The sequence below is a fragment of the Colletotrichum godetiae genome (assembly GCF_030913485.1).
Source record: "Colletotrichum godetiae strain CBS 193.32 chromosome Unknown BDP55scaffold_15, whole genome shotgun sequence".
NCBI lineage: Eukaryota > Fungi > Ascomycota > Sordariomycetes > Glomerellales > Glomerellaceae > Colletotrichum > Colletotrichum godetiae.
This window is the reverse complement of record NW_026851263.1, coordinates 849,885-864,747: the sequence shown is the minus strand read 5'-3', so window position 1 is coordinate 864,747 and position 14,863 is coordinate 849,885. Positions and strand designations below refer to the sequence as shown.

The 14,863-nt window shown below is 49.9% G+C and overlaps 6 protein-coding genes across 6 annotated transcripts; 3 read left to right on the top strand and 3 right to left on the bottom strand.

Annotated features, from left to right (window-relative positions):
• Positions 1-34: 34 nt before the first annotated feature.
• Positions 35-2,256, bottom strand: BDP55DRAFT_94744 (phenylacetone monooxygenase). The gene is made up of 2 exons (XM_060581338.1): positions 1,827-2,256; positions 35-1,773 (listed from the first exon to the last, which is right to left on the bottom strand). Exons 1-2 carry the CDS (start codon positions 2,021-2,023, stop codon positions 309-311), a joined length of 1,662 nt encoding a protein of 553 aa, XP_060431265.1. The 5' UTR covers positions 2,024-2,256; the 3' UTR covers positions 35-308.
• Positions 2,257-2,679: 423 nt separating this feature from the next.
• BDP55DRAFT_660402 (beta-lactamase-like protein) lies at positions 2,680-4,217 on the bottom strand. The gene is made up of 3 exons (XM_060574618.1): positions 3,675-4,217; positions 3,446-3,586; positions 2,680-3,374 (listed from the first exon to the last, which is right to left on the bottom strand). The coding sequence occupies exons 1-3, from the start codon at positions 4,070-4,072 to the stop codon at positions 2,780-2,782; spliced, it is 1,134 nt and encodes a 377-aa protein (XP_060431264.1). The 5' UTR covers positions 4,073-4,217; the 3' UTR covers positions 2,680-2,779.
• Positions 4,218-4,739: 522 nt separating this feature from the next.
• Positions 4,740-9,596, top strand: BDP55DRAFT_549432 (major facilitator superfamily domain-containing protein; the record flags this gene model as incomplete). Its single annotated transcript, XM_060568929.1, has 7 exons — positions 4,740-4,934; positions 5,011-5,330; positions 5,400-6,112; positions 6,172-6,384; positions 7,174-7,324; positions 7,577-8,537; positions 8,592-9,596. 7 exons carry the CDS (start codon positions 4,740-4,742, stop codon positions 9,594-9,596), a joined length of 3,558 nt encoding a protein of 1,185 aa, XP_060431263.1.
• Positions 9,597-9,654: 58 nt separating this feature from the next.
• BDP55DRAFT_608132 (cyclohexanone 1,2-monooxygenase) lies at positions 9,655-11,971 on the bottom strand. Its single transcript, XM_060571132.1, has 4 exons — positions 11,821-11,971; positions 11,323-11,741; positions 10,408-11,266; positions 9,655-10,343 (listed from the first exon to the last, which is right to left on the bottom strand). Exons 2-4 carry the CDS (start codon positions 11,725-11,727, stop codon positions 9,760-9,762), a joined length of 1,848 nt encoding a protein of 615 aa, XP_060431262.1. The 5' UTR covers positions 11,728-11,741; positions 11,821-11,971; the 3' UTR covers positions 9,655-9,759.
• Positions 11,972-12,485: 514 nt separating this feature from the next.
• BDP55DRAFT_549483 (uncharacterized protein) lies at positions 12,486-13,508 on the top strand (the record flags this gene model as incomplete). Its single annotated transcript, XM_060568933.1, has 2 exons — positions 12,486-13,269; positions 13,330-13,508. 2 exons carry the CDS (start codon positions 12,486-12,488, stop codon positions 13,506-13,508), a joined length of 963 nt encoding a protein of 320 aa, XP_060431261.1.
• Positions 13,509-13,578: 70 nt separating this feature from the next.
• On the top strand, positions 13,579-14,046 carry BDP55DRAFT_630758 (uncharacterized protein; the record flags this gene model as incomplete). Its single annotated transcript, XM_060572196.1, has 1 exon — positions 13,579-14,046. The coding sequence occupies one exon, from the start codon at positions 13,579-13,581 to the stop codon at positions 14,044-14,046; it is 468 nt and encodes a 155-aa protein (XP_060431260.1).
• Positions 14,047-14,863: the final 817 nt, after the last annotated feature.

Below are 14,863 nucleotides of genomic sequence, written 5' to 3'. Positions count from 1 at the left end.
GAAGAATTCCAATCCTTCTAGGCGTGAGACCCATAGTTGGAAGGGAAACGTACATGTCAACTCACAAAGACGGATAATGGTATCATGAGGGAATGCACCATTGGAACTATGCCATCGAGAGGACTTTAGACGAGCGAGAGGAACGATATGCAGATGGGCAAAGTCTAATCATGTGAGGGCAATATTGCTTGGGGTAAGTACTTAGGTAAAGTATCTACCTTTATACCATGCCTTCAATTGTCTCATGTTCTTGATAAAGACTCAAGTTAATATTACTACAGTGAACCCTATCTAATGACCTGACAAAATCATCCAAGCACAAAGTCGGAATAATTCCTGGCTTTCACCTCATCGCACCGCTTTCTATACCCAGGTGCAGGTCCATTGTACCGCGTCATGGATCTTTTCTGCTTGTGAGCCAGGTTTTTGTTTACACCCGTCATCCAAGAGTCCACCTCGTTGGCCAGAAGACCTTCTCCGCATTTCCATACATGATCCGTCCACATGCGCATGCCTTCATCTGTAGCCTCGACAGATGTGATGTTATTGTCTCGAGCATACCGGATGAAGTCTGCCACCCACTCTACAGCGTATTCGATGCTTCGGGGGATGTTTCCAAACATCTGGTGCGGTCCCATGACCATGAACATGTTGGGGAACCCCTTGACAGTCAAGCCAAGGAAGGTCTGAATGCCCTCGCTCCAAACATCTGTAAGCTGTGTACCCCCGATACCCTGAAAGTCGACAGCTCGGAACGAACCAGTGATGGCGTCGAATCCTGTCGCGTAGATGATGGCATCGAATTCAAAGTCTTCCTCGCTCGTCTTTATCCCCTTTTGAGTGATGTGATCAATTGGAGTTTCCGTAATGTCAACCAAGTGGACATTCGATCTGTTGAATGCCTCGTAGTATCCATTTTCAAGCGGGACCCGGCGAGTACCGAAACCGTGATTCTTGGGAATGAGCTTCTCGGCAACTTTGGGATCGTTGACGCGTTGGCGGATTTTGTTTGCGTGGAAATCGCTGTAAAGTTTATTCGCTTCCCGGTTGGTATAAATGTCGCCCGAGATACCGAGCACCTTGGCGAATCCGGGCTGTGCATAAAGTTCCTCCCAATGCTCCAGGCGCTCTTTCTCTTCCATGTCAAAGACACTTCTCGTGTCACCAACATGTATGAAACACGAGTAAGAGTCCAAGCACTGCCGGAAGATCTCAGGATACCGCCTTCGAATATCGGCCATCTCCTCTGAACTGATCTTCGTGTTCCGTAGTGGTGCAGTCCAATTGGGAGTTCGTTGAAATACAGTCAGAGAGCCAACTGTCTTGACAATTTCCTGGATTGTCTGGATAGCAGTTGCGCCTGTGCCGATGATTGCCACGCGCTTGCCTTCAAGACTGGCGCCGTCTCCAGGCCATCGGGCTGTATGCCATGCCTCTCCCTTGTAGTCGTGAACTCCGGGAATGTTTGGCAGAGTGGGTTCGTTGAGAATACCCATAGCTGTCACCAGGTAACGGCAGGTGTAAGTGATCCCATTTCCATCGGTCAAAAGCCAAGACCTGGAATCTTCCTGGAAGCGAGCTGACTGGATACGCGTATTGAATTGCATGTCTTTTTTCAGGTCGAACTTCTTGGTGAGATACTGGATGTAGCGTAAAGTCTCCGTCTGAGGCGAGAAATGCTCAGTCCAGTCCCATTCATCCAGCACTTCTTGAGAGAAGGAAAAGATGTAGGAATAGCTCTCTGAATCAAATCGAGCTCCTGGATATCGGTTCCTACACTCATGTTAGCCTATGCGCCACGTATTGTTCCTGCAGAGTGCTCATACCAAAACCAAGTGCCTCCTTCAGCAGAACCAGCTTCAAGAACTTTTACTCTCAACCCGAGTTCCCGCACACGATACAGTGAGAAAATGCCGCTGAGGCCGCCACCAACTATCAAGACATCGTAGTCAAGTTCTTGGTTGGCAGATTGGAAGCTTGACGGCGCTGTGCTGTTAGGCTTTAGTTCGGACCCCTGTGCCATGGTTGCGACAATGTGAAGTCCTGGCTTAAACTGAACTCTGACGTGCAACTGTGATCACGACAGTTCCGAATCTGGGCTTGAAGTACTCCGTACTATCGATGTAGAAGTATGACTCGATGCTTTGAACAACAGTGGATTAGGGTGTTTGCACAATTATAATGAACACCGAGTAACGTAGTTAGTCTGCAGTGGCAGAGATCTGAGGCTTGGGGTCATGTGGAGACGGAAGAGGGGATTCGCGGGGATGCCGGCGGTAGAATGTCACCCAACCTTACCGCGGAAGACCAATATACTTCGGCTCGGCGCGCTCGGAGGGTTCGGCTATCCCAATTAGGAAAGTGCCGTAATGCCCTAGTCCTACCGCAATGCAGCGCTCAGGTGAATTGCAAGCCATGGCAAAGGTAATTAAAAGTAGGCGACTCAGGGCATCCAGACCATGCATTCGTACTGACTCCTTCATTTACTAGTCCCTTGGTAGGGTAGCCAAGGCACGGAGTTGACTTATTGAAGAGACTATCCTGCAGAGACTTGTCAACAGGTGATACTGAGAACTTCTGTGTGTCTTCGGGCGAAAATATTCCAGTTCAGTTATTCCGTGCAACACGAAAATCGGGGTACAGGGTCGCAAATAGATAGAGTAATGGAACCAAGCGGAAGTTAAATAAACGTTTACTCTACAGATGCCTTAGTAAGTTTTCAGGACATTCTAGTGGGCAACTGCATGAAGATGCGTATTCTATAAATTAGGCCCGATTTCTACAGCAGCCCCTTCGAGTCCCAGTACGACTCCAGGTCGCGAAAGAATGACCATTTAACTTTCTCCCCCCAGCCTTTTGATTTCCAGTCGTTGAGACCGCTGGGAAAATGAGGCACACCGTCTCTGACTGTCGAGTCATGAGCTATAATGACAAAGATGTTCTCGTCACAATCCAATTCTTGGAGACATCCTACTGTCCTTCCCACCATAGGAAGGTCCAGACCAAAGGTTGCATCGAAGAGTGTATCTGTGGATGCTCTACCCCGAGACTTCTGGAGCTGGTCCCAAGCGCTACCAGGACAAAGTGCGGTATCTCCGTGCGGCTGGCAAGGATGGGGTGAGATTGACGCGGGAACAGGCAGATGCTTTGAAGGCCGGAAGATTCCTGCGTAGTGACAGACGTCACCTCCAAGAAGAATAAACGTGTCCGGACTTTGAGTTGTCCGGGCTAGTCCGCATAGGTGACCCACGGCATGGCCTGGGCTATCCAGCAAGTAGAAAGAGCCATCTCCGAAGTAATCGAATGCCGGGAACCGCCCGATGCGAATGGTCTGAGGCCCCTCTTCAAACGAGATTTCTCTCAAGTTCCGATCACTTGGAATTGGTACAATTTTGTAAGCCACAAGCGCCAGTCTATCATGATTGGGGTTTTTGCAATGACTTACGCATAATCCTTCTCGAGTATAGGAGAATCGGGGTTTGCAGGTGCTCCCGGAAGCATCGCCGCCTTAAATCCTGGACCAACGACCAAGTCTGTCGTTTTCGGGAACGTGGATGGATCACCGATGTGATCCCAATGCCAGTGGCTGGATAGTCACATCAGGTTAGGATATCGCTTCGTACGCAAGAGGAAAGAAGATGTGGAAAAGAAAACATGGCGTCTGCTCTTCGTACCTCCAGATCACTGCTTCGACATCCTCCGGAGCAACACCACTTTCTTCCAAAATATCCTTCACATTTTTCTTCACCTGAATGTCATAATTCGTGGTTGGCAAGTAATTAGTTATCGAAGGTGCATAGTTGTTGTAGTCTTTTCTGATCCCTAGATCCCATACCAGCTTTCGACCAGAAGGATGCTCCAGGAGAAAGCAGAGAGAAGGGGACGTTTTGAAAGTTTCCAGACCCGAAACATCAGGAGCCATGAAACGCTTGAGGATAGCCGGCCCAAAGTTGACAGGGTTGATCATCTTCACAACCACCGTCTCCCTTCCTTCTGGCAACGAAACGACAGGAGCTTTGCGTGGCATAGTGACGCTTCGTTTGTGAGGTTGTGAATATGCAGTATGAGGCATTTCTGTAATATCAGTAAATGATAAGGAAACTTCGTCTAAATTCGATCAGGTCTCGTGCATGCAATCATTTGTTCGGGTCGTTTGTTGGTATCATGAAAAAGCTCGCCGTGAACAAGGAGCCAGAAAAGAACCACAGAAAGATCTGCCGGCCCCTCAGTAGCGCCGAGCTATGGCCTTGCGGGGGAGAATTTCCAAGTTGTTTACGGGCGCTTTCGGCGGTCGGTTACCCCTAAGCGGTGTAGTTGCTCCCCTACACTACAAGGTTTCTTGTGGCCGGTAACCCGTCTTGAATTACCGAAGTGCCGTGTCAGTGAGACAGCCACCCAGTTTAACGAGTGCCACGATGTGATCCAGACCCCCGGGATTAGGGACCACGTTCTCGATGCAAGCCGGCTGATCCAGCGTCCTTCCCCAGTCAACTATTCCTGCCTGCATTGCAGTTTGCTCATAGAGAAGTCTCGTTAGCTCGCGGTTCCCCGGATTACAGGAGGCGCTAAGGCAGGCCTGCTTCTTTTATAACATTGACTTGGTTTCCCTCGTATGATGTGGCTATCTCTTCGGGATCCTACAAGTCGACATCCGAGTTCAATTTTTAGCAAACATGTCTGATCTCGCCAAGTCTGCAGAAAGTGTTCAGCAGGTGGAGCGACCAGATGGTGTTGCAGAAATGAAGCCGAGCGCTACTGTTGACACTGTACACAATGACGAGGCGCTCAAGGTGCTCGAAGGCTACACCGGCGACTTTGAATGGACAGAGAAAGAAGAGAAGAAACTCAGAAGAAAGATAGATTGGAGATTGATGCCAGTGCTATGCATGACATACGGTCTCCAATATTATGACAAAGCTATGCTTTCGCAGGCGGTAAGCAAACCCTCCTGCAATCCATCGGGCCTCGAGTTGTAGTTTTCCATCAAGCCACTGACTTGCGGTTGAACAGGCTCTCTTCGGATTGCGAACCGACTTGAACCTGACAGTTGGGGATCGATATTCGATGTCGGCCGCCATTTTCTATCTTGGATTCATCGTCGGTGCCTACCCAACCATGATTCTGGCTCAACGATTCCCCATCGAGCGAGTCGCCTCGGTTATTGTCACTCTCTGGGGCCTCACCCTGTTACTGACGACTGTATGCACAAATTATCGTAGCCTTTACGCCCAACGATTTTGCCTCGGGCTGCTAGAGAGCGGAATCAGTCCAATGTTCATGCTCATCGTCGGAAGTTGGTACAAAAAGAACGAACAAGCCATGCGCATGGGGTACGTCAACCAGTTGCATCATAGTCTTGAGGAGAGCTTACGGTTGTACTAACGGACATACAAACACAGTATCTGGTACAGCTGCACGGGCTACGTTTCGATATTCTCTCCACTGATTAACTATGGTTTCGGCAAGCTCAACGGCGGTGTCTCTTCATGGAGATACATGTTCTACTTTGCCGGGTCGCTGACAATTGTCTGGGGTCTTCTCCTGTACTTTGTCCTTCCTCCCGACCCCATTCGAGCAAAGGGATTCAATGAGAGAGAACGATACATCTTGGTTGCACGGTTGCGAAGTAACAACTCGGGCGTACGCAACACCCACTACAAGATGGAGCAAGTTGGCGAGCTGGGTCTTGACATCAAGTTTTGGTTGGTTTTTGCCATTGCATTCCTCTGCATGATTGCGAATGGACCCATCTCGACATTTGTTCCCATCATCATCAACGGCTTCGGATTCAGCACTCTCAACTCCCTTTTACTTACTATGCCGGCGGGTGCATATGGAGGCACTGTACAACTCCTTATGCCTTACCTGGCATACAAGTTCAAGAATTGCCGAACCTGGATTGTGTTTGGTGCACAGATGGGAACCACCCTCGCTGCTCTCCTGCTATGGCTACTCCCGAGGTCTGCCAAAGGGGCTCTTCTCTTCGCAGCCTACATCTTACCGTCCGTCGGAGGAGGATACGCCGTTCTTATGGGTCTTCAGATTGCCAACACTTCAGGTTACACCAAACGCTCAATTGCTTCGTCTGGCCTCTACATTGGATACTGCCTCGGTATGTCAAGCCTGTCTTTTTCGTGGCCACGATTCCACGAGGACTAATCCCCCGAACAGGCAACTTTGTCGGCCCTTTGGTCTTCCGGAAAGAAGATGCGCCCAACTATGCCCCTGGCTTCATCGTTGTTGTGATTACATCTCTAGCTGCGGGAGTGCTCAGTCTCGTTTATAGATTTGTCTGCATCTGGTACAACAACAAGCGTGACAAGGCCGGTATCATGGAGGGGTTTGATCACGCCTACGAGGACGATCTCACCGATATGAAGGTGCGTTGACCCATGTGTTTCCCAGTATTTGACAATGCTGACCAAGCTACAGAACCCTCAGTTCAGGTATATCCTCTAGGTGGATTATGTATGGTCGTGCTTTTATCGCGGAGCGTCAGATACTTGCTTTCTACTAATTTTGCTGTTTCGACGTGCTGCTCTTCGGGCTGGAGGAATGGACCAGAACGCAGTCAAGTCTGAATGATTCAGTTAAATTCGTATACTTAATACCGAGTTTCCTAATGAAATCATCACTCTTTAGGCCTTTTACAGTTCCCGTCCAGTCATCAGACAGAACGTTCACTTAAGTAGACTCCGCGAGTCTATCCTCTTCAAGGATGAGTTCACTGCAGCCATCAAGAATGCTCCCATGTAGGTCGCTGAGCGGCAGAATCAGCATTAAGAAAGAGCTGAACTGTAGAATAAAGTAGCTTGAGAAGGAGATGCGATGAAAGTCGAGGTCTGAGTTCCAAGTAACCGGCTCACGTGGCAGCTTGAGTGAGATGCTAGGAATTGGTGGTTCTATAGGATTGACTCTGCTGGGACCACAGTCAACAACCACCCAGCTAAACCCCACGACTTGGCAACGCCATCCTTGATGTGGAAAGCCACGTACGAATCACATTTTGCATCCAGGCCCCATGGCCCATTGGTTCAAAGCCCCAAAAGCCTAGTAAATCCCCTAATGTACTAAATAAATATCAGCCTAGGGCCCCCCAAGTCACAAGCGTCCCTCCTTTCCCCCCCTTCCCCTCCTCTCCCTTGTCTGATCCAATCCCTCCCACGTCCCAAGAATCCAAGATCCTTCACTGTGACCGACTACCCCGTTCCCCGCATTTCTCCGCAGCCGGCCCAAGCTCCAGCACCCCATCTCCGCCCCCTCGGGCTCTGGGCCCAGGCTCAGACGCAGACTTTCCTCATCTCACTGCAACCTCGTCTGGTCCGTTCAAGGGATTGTCGGAATTAGACTTTGTCTTTCGTGAATAACCTTGCCCTGAACGATCTGTCCAAATCCCACGAGCTGCCATGACGGAGATGATCAGTGAATGGCTCCCTTTCGATGCCTCGCAGCCCAAGCGCCGGCGGGCCGAGCTTGTCTGTGTAGTCTGTCACGGCAAGAAGGTCAAGTGCGATCTTCAGGTTTGTCTTAAGAGACGCACAATATTTTCGGATCGCTCTGACCACGTTTAGGCCAGGACTTCTGAAGGATACCAGAGTTGTACGAACTGTGATGCCTCGGAGAAAGAGTGCCATCTTCGGCCTTCGAAGCGGACAAAACGGCGACGTCTTGTTCGACCAGGTCACTCAAGTCGTGTCCCAACACCACCAGCGACATCGGCTTCTGGTGATGAAGCAACCGCCTCACAAACGGATGCCGTTGCCGATGCCATCCATGTTCTGTCAACAGGTTTTAATGAATTCGTTCCGCCACCTCCACCTTCCCGCTCTCGCAACTCAGTATCAGAACAGCCTAGACATGCCTCGTCCCCGTATTCAGCTGCCCCGATTATGCGCTCCCAAGAAGTCCATCTTGCACTATCGCCATCTCAGAGATCTCAGAGCAGCGATGCACGCACTGAGGGCGTTGCAGAGAGCCATACTGGAGATATCGACACTGGTTTCTTACAGGTCTATGCGCCCGAGAATCAGTCTGACGCTGAGAAACAGGCATTAAAGGCGTGCTTGGACCACAAGTACAGTCGCTCGAATCCCCATGAACAGGATCTTCAAGAAAGCTTTGCCGAAACCTACTTCGAGTATTGCTATGCCTGGTGTCCGGTTTTAGATTCGGATACCCTTGCGAGCGATATTGCGCGATCTCCTCTCCTTGCAAATGCGTTGGCAACTGCAGCAAGCAATGTGCAACCTCCCCTGGTTCCTTACGAAGGACCGGCCGAGTACTACAAGAGGGCACGTACAATATTTTACGAAGATGAAGAGGCAGATGGCTTGACTACACTCATGGCCATTTCTCTGTTTTATTGGTGGGCTCCACGGCCCCCAAGCACAGTCCATCGACACTCGTCATGGTGGTGGACGTCGGTCCTTATTCGTCATGCGCAGCAAATGAATCTCCATCGTGAGCCTACAGCTAGCCAAGTCGTTTCCGGCAACTTGAACCTGGGATTGCGAAGGAGGATCTGGTGGACCGCATTTGTAAGTGACTTGGCAACCATTTCCTCATGCAAAATTTGCTCAGAGATACTTTAGGCTCGAGAGCGCTTGACTGCCTTGTGTCAGAGTAAGCCAGCGATCATCGATCTCGATGACTGCAACATTCAAGAGCCCACGCTATCGGACTTTCCGAGCGATGTCAGGTCTCAAAGGAGAGGGGAAATTTTCATTTATTGGGTTCGTCTCTGTGTTATTATCGGGAAAATTGCCAAAACACTCTCACGTTCGACGCTGCCGACGGCGGAGATTTCACCCGACCATCACAGACAGGAGCTGGTGGACTGGGTCAATTCACTCCCTCCACACCTGCAACTACCCATCGGTTCAGCTCGCACTCAGAACTTTGACAAAGATGTGCATCAGTTACACCTTCCATATCTCACCACCATCATTGTTCTTCACCTCAAACGCTCTGCCAATACTCTGCCAGAAGCACTTCCTCCAGCTATTCTAGCAGCATCCTGTATCGCGAGGATACTGCGCGACATCTTATCTCGCGGCAATACCCGGTTTTTGATGGCCATTACTTGCTGGTACACTGGGACGGCATTCATACCACTTCTCCAGGCCTGTCAAATCCCGCACCTGGCGAGAGATGCCAATGACTGTCTGGATATCCTCGTGCGGGCAGCAGACCAGCTTCAGATTATGTGGGGTTCCGCCAACGTCATTCGGCAGGGTTTCTCACGACTAAGGGGTACCGAATTAGGTGCGGTCAGGGCCGCAAGGCCGGAGGCAGAGACCACTGAGCCCATCCATGATGGGATTGGGGTTTCCGTTCCTGGTTCGTCAAATGCCGAGGCAGTGCCAATGGGCAGAGAAGGCCTGGATGACTTCGACTGGACTGCACTGTTCCCATTCGCTACACAACATACCGGGGGAATAGCTGACAGTCTCTTGACTGGTTGGGCACATGGCACAGCGACAAGAGGCTTTCCGTCTCCAGACAATGCGCTATTTCACGAGACACTCGTCAATCAGTTTGAAGATTTGTTCGAGCCATTTGTGGATTATCGTTTGGACTTCATGGTTCCTGGATGAGGGCCGAGATGACGAGTTGATACAGCCTTTGCATTTGTTGGCATAGAAACAAACAAAAACCTAGGTAGCAATCAACTGATCCGCAATGGCAGTCTGCATTGGAGTTTTTGGTCTGATTAATCAAACACTTTATTACGGAAAATGCTACAATTACATCTCGAATCTAGACTCCGCCAGTGCGTAAAACCTCGGCCTTCTCCACGTACCAAGACAAGTCGCTCTTTGAATCCATTTCCCACTCCGTGAAACCGTTGCCCATGAACCTGAAAGGGTTTGATGTACGGTAGCAAATATTGAAATCCTCGCCGCGAATGTTAGTGAGCATCCGGTTGAAGAGGTGGGCACTGCCGCCGAACAGGGCTGTGACCCTGCCATCAACACGGTTCCTCTTGTACCAGCTCTTGCAGCCGCCGCTCCATACAAGTGTCTTGTGTACTTGGTCACTGTACTTGATAAAAGCATCAACAACCTCTTGTTTCGGCTCGACATATTTGATGTCCTCTGTAGCCATCTTCTTCACCCATTTCACAAAGTAGTCTCCTGTCCAGTTCAGAGACTCTACCAAGGATCCATGGCCGCCTAGGCAGTTGGGTCCCATCATCATGAAGTAGTTGGGATAGTCTGGAACAGCAACTGAGACGTAAGAGTCAGGATCTTCTGCCCATCTCGTGGCAAGATCAACATTCTCTTTTCCGACGATTGGGTATCTTGGGCGATGAGAAACGTCGAATCCAGTGGCGCAGACAACTAGGGACTTGTCAGATATGCCGAAAAGCAAAATAGTCGAGCTATATTAGATGGTTTTACTTACTGACGTCACACTCATAGAACTTGCCATCGGCTGTGTGAACACCGTTCTTCGAAACGCTGATGATAGCACTGTTGGTGATGTTGCAGTTTGGTCGCAAGAATGACTCTAGATAGCCAGGACCAGGCGTAATACGACGGCATCCCAACTCCCACTTTGGTACGAGCTTTTCACACAATTCTGGGTCATGGCCCAGCTTTTCTGCCATCTGTGCTGCTGCCAATCTCATGCCCTCCTTGTTGTTCTCGCCCTTCATGAATATGTAGAAGGACTTGTTGGTGCGCGAAATGATTCCCTTGCGATGTTCAAGATGATACTCAGGGTCATGGAATTTCTTTCTCTCCTCGTCGGTATATCGTGGGTTAGGATCCGGGTCGTCCCTTCCAAGGTGCTTGGATGGAGGCGCGCGATAGTATACCCAAGCCGGTCCGCGGATGAAGTTCATCACGTCGGTGCCAGGTAGCTTGGCCATCTGAGGCACGATCTGGATACCGGAAGAGCCGTTTCCGATCACAGCAATCCTTTTGTTAGAGTAGTCAAAGTCGTGATCCCAGCGAGCTGAGTGAGTGATGTGGCCCTCAAAATCTCGTAGACCAGGGATATCAGGCCAGGATTCGTGAACCAGTACACCTTGTGCAGAGATCAAGACATGACAGAACTCGTCACGCTGTTCTCCCTGGTGTTCTACCGTGACTTTCCACTGGCCAAGCTCTTCCTGCCAAACAGCACCAACGACTTTGGTGTTCAACTGAAGATCGCGATCAAGATTCCACTTTCTGACTGTGTCTTTCATGTATTTGAGAATCTCGGCCCCACTCGCATAGAAACGACTCCAGTCTGGGTTGGGATCAAACGGAAATGCCTAGAGATCTAATTAGCAGGCTTGGTTGAGCGAGGTGGTTGATGCCGGGGACTCACATAAATGTGTGCTGGAACATCGCACTGGACACCGGGATAGTTGTTGACAAGCCAAGTACCACCAACCTCGCTATGTGCCTCGAAGATAGTGTGCTCAACTATGCCTCTCATCTCCGGAAATCTATGCTGGAACTTGTGGGCCATGAGTAGCCCCGAGAAACCAGCGCCAATGGTGAACACTTTCATCTTCCGTGGGGTGTAGGCATATTTGGTGTCGAGCTTGAAAGGATCGTCGCAAACGCCATTCTGACTGCTTACTGCAGGTTGTGGAAATCTCGTACTGCCTTGGACGATCTCTGGCAGTTCTGGTGCCGGCATTCGTGGCACGTCGCTAGGAACGCGAGATGTTGCAACTGGGCCAGGGTCGACCGGTGCGATGGTCGGTGCTTCAACAGAAGCAGTCATTATTTCTGATTGACCTAAAGGAAAAGATTGGGTAAGTTTGTAAGGCCTCAAAACTTGAGCTGATGGAAGTGGATTTGAAGTACGGGAACGCACGTTGTCAAGTGATTGAGCAAAAGATTGAAGTCTCTGACGAGCACCCTGATTCTCCGTCTTTATGGTTGAGAGATGGTGTCTTGAAAAATACCCTCCGCTCTAGTGATCTCCGAGATAGCCCATTCCGCGTTATCTTTATTGGACACGGCACATACTATGGCAATTCCAACGGAGAATGGCCTCATCGGATTAACACGATATCCAGCCAAGCCATTTGCCAGCCACGCTATGGACCCACTAGGCCTTACCGTCCTCTTTGGGTTGCCGTGTATGAGATTGCCGAAGCATACACGACAAGTCAGCCATCTTGAGGATTGCCATCGGCTATCCCAAAACGGTTTCCCAGCGGGGGATGCAAGGGGGGCTGGGGTAATGATCAGGGACCTGGGGGCGTTCACGGGTTTAGTGCTGACTCCAATTTTCCCCTCCCGTCTGGTTCGGTTCCGGTTGTGTAGAGCCGGGAACAACAAAGGAATATTTGGAGTTGCACTCTGAAGAGACGTCAGGTCGATTAAGAGCCTGGGCTTCTGCTCATCATTCATACTGCAAAATTTGAAGTACACCGGACACTAGGAACTAAGCTTCCTAACTCTTTAAGTCTCTCCCTACTTTGTTCTGCCCCGAAAAGTTGATCTAAGCTGTTGATACCGGGACACGCTGCAACCATGCCCCTCCCACAGTACACCTACAACGGTCCAATCGACCACACTATCATCCCTGATCGCAACAACGTCAAGGGAAAGTCGATTATAATTACAGGCGGTGCCAATGGTATGGGCGAGACATGTGTACGGTCTTTCGTTGCAGCTGGTGCTTTTGTCACTTTCGGCGATGTTAATGCCAGGGGCAAAGATATCGAGCAAGAACTGAATGCAAATGGTGTGTGTTGCACGTTTGTTAAATGCGACATCAGAGACTGGGATCAGCAGAAAGCCATGTTCGAGACGGCAAAAAACAAAAGCCCGTCGAAAAGCGTAGACGTCGTCATCGCGAACGCTGGTATTAGTCGAAGTTCGGGAGACAGTCTATGGAATCTGGATGACTCTAATGGGGAGCCAGTCAAGCCTAATCTCAACATCGTCGATGTCAATCTCAAGGGTTCCTTCTACACTTGGAAACTGGCAGTTCACTACTTCAGACAGCAGCCAGAAGCCGAGGATAGAGACAGATGCTTCATCATCACAGGAAGCATGGTTGGCTGGATTGACTCCCCAGGAAATTGGGAGTACACTTCCACCAAGTACGGCCTCCATGGATTCATGAGAACCGCCAGACGCTCTAGCTGGGAGCAAGGCATCCGGATCGTCTATGTGGCCCCGTGCTGGATCAAGAGCGCGATCCGCACTGCAGAGTACGAGAAGTGGCTGATCGACCATGGTGTCGAATTTGGGGAGCAAGAGGATGTGGCAAACTGCATGATGAGAGTTGCTTGCGATAAGTCCATCAACGGTCAGTCACAAACCCTGAGCCACTTGATAACAATCTACTCTAACGTAATCTATCCTCCAGGGCGCTCTTTGATGATCACACCAAGAACCATTGCGAAAGAGGGCTACATGGATATTGACCGAGACGACTACAAGGATGTGCCAGAAGACAGGTATCTAGACAAGGTGCAAAAGGCCCAACTCGTCATTATTGAGGACAAGTGGAGAGACGATTATAAAGTTAGAGTCTATAAGGATTAAGATAGAATCAAGGGGTCATGGGTATTATTATTCACAAAGAATTGTGTTCTTTTTGAATCTAATTCAACTGATGGTGGCCAGTTCAAGCGGATTCGGCTTGACCGGGAGCTCAGAGGAGTACTCGGGTTTCAGGCCAGTTATTCGCATTATCCTTGAGACTTGCCTCGAACCTAGCTCACTCTGCATCCATCTGCTTTTTCTTGTGCCTAGAGAACACAGCCGCAACTCCAACTATTCCCAGACCGACATCACTACCCAAAGCGCCACTAATGACCCCATTCCGATTGCTCAGGTCGAATTGCTGCTGGCTGCCGTGGATCCCGTAGGAGTCGATGAGGGGGTCGGAGGAGTTATTAGAGTTACATCGACAGGAGGTATGGAGGGTATCCTGGAGGAGAGCGCGGAGGAGATTTTAAGAGTCGCTAGAGAGGTCGCGAAGCGATCCGTGCTGGGCGAAGAAGCGGCAGATGAGGTGATTATCTTGCCATCGACGATTTACACTCCCTTCCCAGCCATACAGCTTATAGAGGCATTCTGACTATCGCCGCAACAGTAGCTACCGTCAGCCCATACACATTGATGCAACGCAGGCGTTGAAATAAGCTCCCACAAAGCACTCGAGGCAGAATGTTCCACAAGATTCGTATCACGGGTGATGATGATGACATTTGGTCTATGATCATCAGGAAGAGATGTCCGAGGCGTCGCTGTCCTGTGTTCGGCTTTATAATAATGTACCGAGGTCATCGGCCTTCTAGGCGTAATGTATCCCATATCAGAGTCAGATTGATTCCAGCACTACTTATTGTCATTGTCTCCGCGGCCGTCGATACATGTATGCGTTGCAGCAGCAGATGATGCCTAGCCAAATGGTTGTAAGGAGTTACGAAATATTTATAGGAAATAGTTCATGCTCGTCCTTGCAAGATCTATATGTGTATAAGGCTACTGAGCTTAACTTAATGTTGCCGATAATGGGTTTCGGTCAAGGTCCGTACTCTGTACGAAGTACAGAATCGAAGCCACACTCCTCGAAATTGAATTTCAAAGCTGCCAACTCCCCGGAGGCTTGGGACCCATGTTCTTTCCCTCAGCCCTTCTTTGGTGGGCCGTTCCCGGTGGGATACAGGCTAATTGTTACATACTAGCGGGGCATCGAGATTATCTTGGGTCACCTTTAAAATTTCAATTGTCATGAGCCGGACCTCACACAAATCATTGACCGGTACGAATGCCAACTGGCCGCTGATGGAACTCACCTAGAATACAGAAACTGAACCCGGACAAGCGTCTTATGTCTGAGAGTATCGGGCTGGCTTTCGACACTTTTCCTCAATGTGTCCTCGAGCTTTCTT

Bases quoted from the DNA above. Each gene is read 5' to 3' on its own strand.
- BDP55DRAFT_94744 (XM_060581338.1), bottom strand. From the start codon at position 2,023: ATGGCACAGGGGTCCGAACTAAAGCCTAACAGCACAGCGCCGTCAAGC. The intron at 1,774-1,826 runs GTATGAGCACTC...ACATGAGTGTAG, and splicing joins GAAGGAGGCACTTGGTTTTG to GAACCGATATCCAGGAGCTC.
- BDP55DRAFT_660402 (XM_060574618.1), bottom strand. From the start codon at position 4,072: ATGCCTCATACTGCATATTCACAACCTCACAAACGAAGCGTCACTATG. The intron at 3,587-3,674 runs GTACGAAGAGCA...GTGACTATCCAG, and splicing joins GTCGAAGCAGTGATCTGGAG to CCACTGGCATTGGGATCACA. The intron at 3,375-3,445 runs GTAAGTCATTGC...ACCAATTCCAAG, and splicing joins ATACTCGAGAAGGATTATGC to TGATCGGAACTTGAGAGAAA.
- BDP55DRAFT_608132 (XM_060571132.1), bottom strand. From the start codon at position 11,727: ATGACTGCTTCTGTTGAAGCACCGACCATCGCACCGGTCGACCCTGGC. The intron at 11,267-11,322 runs GTGAGTCCCCGG...TTAGATCTCTAG, and splicing joins ATGTTCCAGCACACATTTAT to GCATTTCCGTTTGATCCCAA. The intron at 10,344-10,407 runs GTAAGTAAAACC...ACAAGTCCCTAG, and splicing joins GTTCTATGAGTGTGACGTCA to TTGTCTGCGCCACTGGATTC.